This window comes from Lactuca virosa, chromosome 7 (genome assembly GCF_052849685.1).
Source record: "Lactuca virosa cultivar CGN04683 chromosome 7, Lactuca_virosa_CGN04683_v6, whole genome shotgun sequence".
Lineage (NCBI taxonomy): Eukaryota > Viridiplantae > Streptophyta > Magnoliopsida > Asterales > Asteraceae > Lactuca > Lactuca virosa.
Window position 1 is genome coordinate 152817326 of NC_136432.1, and position 3496 is coordinate 152820821.

A 3496-nucleotide genomic window follows, 5' to 3' on the forward strand; every position below is an offset into this window, starting at 1 on the left:
AAAATCCATCTGACTCCGGAACAGGCTGACTTCGGAATATACAAGAATAGTGATTGCTAGAGGTTCACTTTCAGGTTCCAACAAGGGTTTCCCATGATTGGCTTGGTATCAACTCATAATGCTTAAGGCGTACGACACATCAAGCCTTATACATAATATAGATGATCGATCTCATAGCTGAAACTTATTGGACTCAAGTTATCCTATCTAGGTTCTTAGTGAAATTAAGACATTGAATTTTGCTCGATTCTAAATAATGTTGTATAGGTTCAAAACTTATTATGGAGTCCTATATCTTAAATATCTTCAAGATCTCATATATCTATACACATACTCTGGCTTAACAATCGAGATTTATCTCTATAGATCTTGATACCTAGTATTTATGATGGTATTACATGTATTTCATAATATATATTATGGCTCTTACATATTGGAAATGAGTGTCGACAATGATGGTGTATAGGATAGGCGATGAGAAGAAGAGGGGGGTGGTTGAGGTCTCACACATTTAATAACAATAAAAATTAAAACTTTGCTAAAATGATAAAATAAAAATGTATTAAATAAGGATAAAAAAGTCTTATTGCATTGATTAACGATCAAAATCACAATAAAATAAACTATAAAAATTACAATAAAAATTAAAACTATGTTAAAATGATAAAAATGTGTTAAATAAGGATAAAAAAAATCATCTTGCATTTATTAATGACCAAAATCACAATAAAATAAACTATAAGAATTACTCATCTAACAAAATGCAAATTATTTGTATACGAGGGTGTTTTGCACTAATATTGGAATTGAAGGGATGAAATGTGTAAGGTTGTAGTTATATATAGTAAAAGCGAGAGTGAGGGAGAAATAAAACAAGCCCTTAAACTCGATTACATTGTCATGTCATTTGGTCTCAATCGTCATGTCAATTTCAGGCGCACCTCCGGCAAAACTTTAACCATTCGTCGATAAAGACTGTCGATTCCAGTAAGCTTTACCTGCGCAATAATTCTGGGGTTTATATTTTTTCTATTTCTTTTTTATAGTAGAGATATCAATTTAGGTTAACAACATATGGTATGTTGTGCACCTGTTATGTTGATTTGCAATCTGTAGTCAAAAGGATCATCAATTAAAAGTCAGTTGTATCTAGGAATTATAATCGCCATTCATGGAGATGCTTATAATTAGGGCACAACTCAAAGACTACTCTTCATAAGTTCATTTGCCGTAGATTGAAGGTAAATTAGATCGATTTTGGGTCCTAAAAGTGTCTGGTTTGAGCATTTAAGTGATTAAATGTTCCTAGTTTAAGTTAATGGTTATGGTCTATGTTATGATTTTAGTTAAATAGTTTTTGTTGAGCCATTCTGATCTAGTTAACTTGCTTTTCTTGAATGTTTTCAGGTTAGTTGATTTTAAAGAAGATTAAACTTGATATTTCACCTTGTAGGCTGTGATTATGAAACCAAAGAAGCTACCAATGAGTAAATACAGAGGCCACAAGCAACATGAAATTGAACATTCATGTGATATGGTCGATCGTATCAGCAATCTACCGGATTGTATTCTTCACCAGATTCTGTCATTTATGCCTACAAAAGAAGTTGTAAAGACGTCCGTATTATCTACAAGATGGAAGAACCTCTGGGCTTATGTTCCCAACATTGAGATTGATGATGCAGTGTTGTATCCTAGAGAGATTGATGACAAGCATCCATCTAAGGTCACCTCCTTCATGAACTTTGTAGAAAGGGTCCTCCGGATGCGGGATGCATCAAATTTAGAGAAGTTCAGTCTAAGATGTCGTATTTCCTCTGATGCATCCCAAATAAAATTATGGATTTCTGATGCAATCTCGCACAATGTTCGGGAGCTTGATCTCTGTATAGTGGATATGATTTTACCTGTGATTCCTAGGTCTATGTTTCATAGCATGTCATTGACTATCCTGAAATTAGAAATAGAATGGATTGAAGTCCCATCTGACGTTTCTTTTTCGTGCCTGAAAAACGTGCACCTAGATTATGTTGGGTTCCTAAATGATGGTGATGCAGAACGACTTTTCTCAGGTTGTCCGGTTCTAGAAAAATTGGTTTTAGCATATTGCCAATGGATTCACTTGGATAACATTTTGATTTCCAGTCCCACCTTAAAAAGCTTGACCATATTCGATGACTCGGACTTTGAGCCAGAAGATGATGATATTGGTTGTAAGATCAAGATTATTGCAGCAAATCTTACATCTTTTGAATATATCGGACATCTATCAAACGAAATTCTCTTGAGTGATATACCTTCTCTTGTCAGAGCATACATTCACATTTCTCTCCCTGAGGAGAGGCAGAATGAAGTCACATGTCGAGCTGTTGATCTACTCAAACAACTACGAAATGTTATGGCTTTGGGGTTATCTAATGTCACTATGGAGGTAATTGACAAGCTAATCTACATCTTAAGTTGAATATATATCACAACTCACCTCTTTCTACAATACTGTTAAGATACGACTGTGTGATTATGATTACTGACTTTTGTGTTTGTGTGTTCTCTTTTCCATGTAAAAAGTCTCTCATATTTACAGACATGCCACTCCATTTACCGGTTTTCCCAAATTTGATCAATTTAACGTTGACTAAGGAAATCGAGAATTATACTTTTGGAGCAGTGATGAATTTGCTTTACTTCTGTCCAAATCTACAATTTTTTGGTCTCTCTGAGGTGGATTACTCTATACTCAAAGTCGAAAGAAACATCAATCATATGATATTTAACATAAGGTTTTCTAAAATGTTGTACAGGGTTTCGAGCACTCTATGGACCTTGGTGAGGAAGATAGAATCTGGTTATTAGTACCTATATGCATGTCAAATTGCCTCAAGATTGTGACTTTCAAGAACTTTCATGCTACTGATTCAGAAATATGTTTTCTCAAACGTGTTTTGAAGTATGCAACTGTTTTGGAGAGGATGAATATCTGTTGGTCTAAGACTCAGGTGGGAGATCGAAAGAAGGAAACAGATGTCATAAAGGAATTTGATAAGATCGAAAGTAGCTCTGCAGCCTTTGTTGTCAGGTTCACATGAAATATCAACAACTTTTATGTACTTTTATTTCTTTTTTAGTATTTCCCAATAAACTGGGATTTGATGTGCGTTGCTCCTTTGGATTTTCATATGCATTAGGATTTCACAAATCATTGATTTGAAGGTTTGGGTAAACATTTCATTTCATTATTTGTTTGCTGGTTTGAATTTCATGTCTATATTATCGTATTGCCACATTGGTTGCCTAGTTGTCAGAAAACCGGTAAAACTGGATATTAAAGGTTAAATTGGTATAATTTAAACATTTTCTACTGGACTAAGGGTGCGTTGTAGAAATTTGTTTTTTCATTTTTGTAAAAACGTTTTAAAAAATTGGAGTTGAGTTGAGTTTTCAGTTTACAATGAAAATTTTCAAAAACGCCTTTAGTTGAAACCTGTGGAGTTTTTAT

The 3496-nt window shown here is 34.0% G+C and overlaps 1 protein-coding gene across 6 annotated transcripts; it reads left to right on the forward strand.

Annotated features, from left to right (window-relative positions):
* Positions 1–879: 879 nt before the first annotated feature.
* On the forward strand, positions 880–3236 carry LOC145125378 (F-box/LRR-repeat protein At3g58900-like). Of its 6 annotated transcripts, none has more exons than XM_079060836.1 (5): positions 880–987; positions 1154–1241; positions 1408–2431; positions 2569–2721; positions 2802–3236. In XM_079060836.1, exons 3-5 carry the CDS (start codon positions 1463–1465, stop codon positions 3084–3086), a joined length of 1407 nt encoding a protein of 468 aa, XP_078916962.1. In that variant the 5' UTR covers positions 880–987; positions 1154–1241; positions 1408–1462; the 3' UTR covers positions 3087–3236. The 6 variants fall into 6 exon arrangements, with proteins under 6 accessions (XP_078916962.1, XP_078916964.1, XP_078916959.1 ...); XM_079060838.1 differs by having other exon boundaries at positions 1454–2431; XM_079060833.1 differs by lacking the exon at positions 1154–1241.
* Positions 3237–3496: the final 260 nt, after the last annotated feature.

Excerpts from the sequence above, each read along its gene's own strand:
- LOC145125378 (XM_079060836.1), top strand. The coding sequence starts at position 1,463 with ATGAAACCAAAGAAGCTACCAATGAGTAAATACAGAGGCCACAAGCAA. Across the intron at positions 2,432-2,568 it reads TATCTAATGTCACTATGGAG|TCTCTCATATTTACAGACAT; the intron begins GTAATTGACAAG and ends CCATGTAAAAAG. Across the intron at positions 2,722-2,801 it reads AATTTTTTGGTCTCTCTGAG|GGTTTCGAGCACTCTATGGA; the intron begins GTGGATTACTCT and ends AATGTTGTACAG.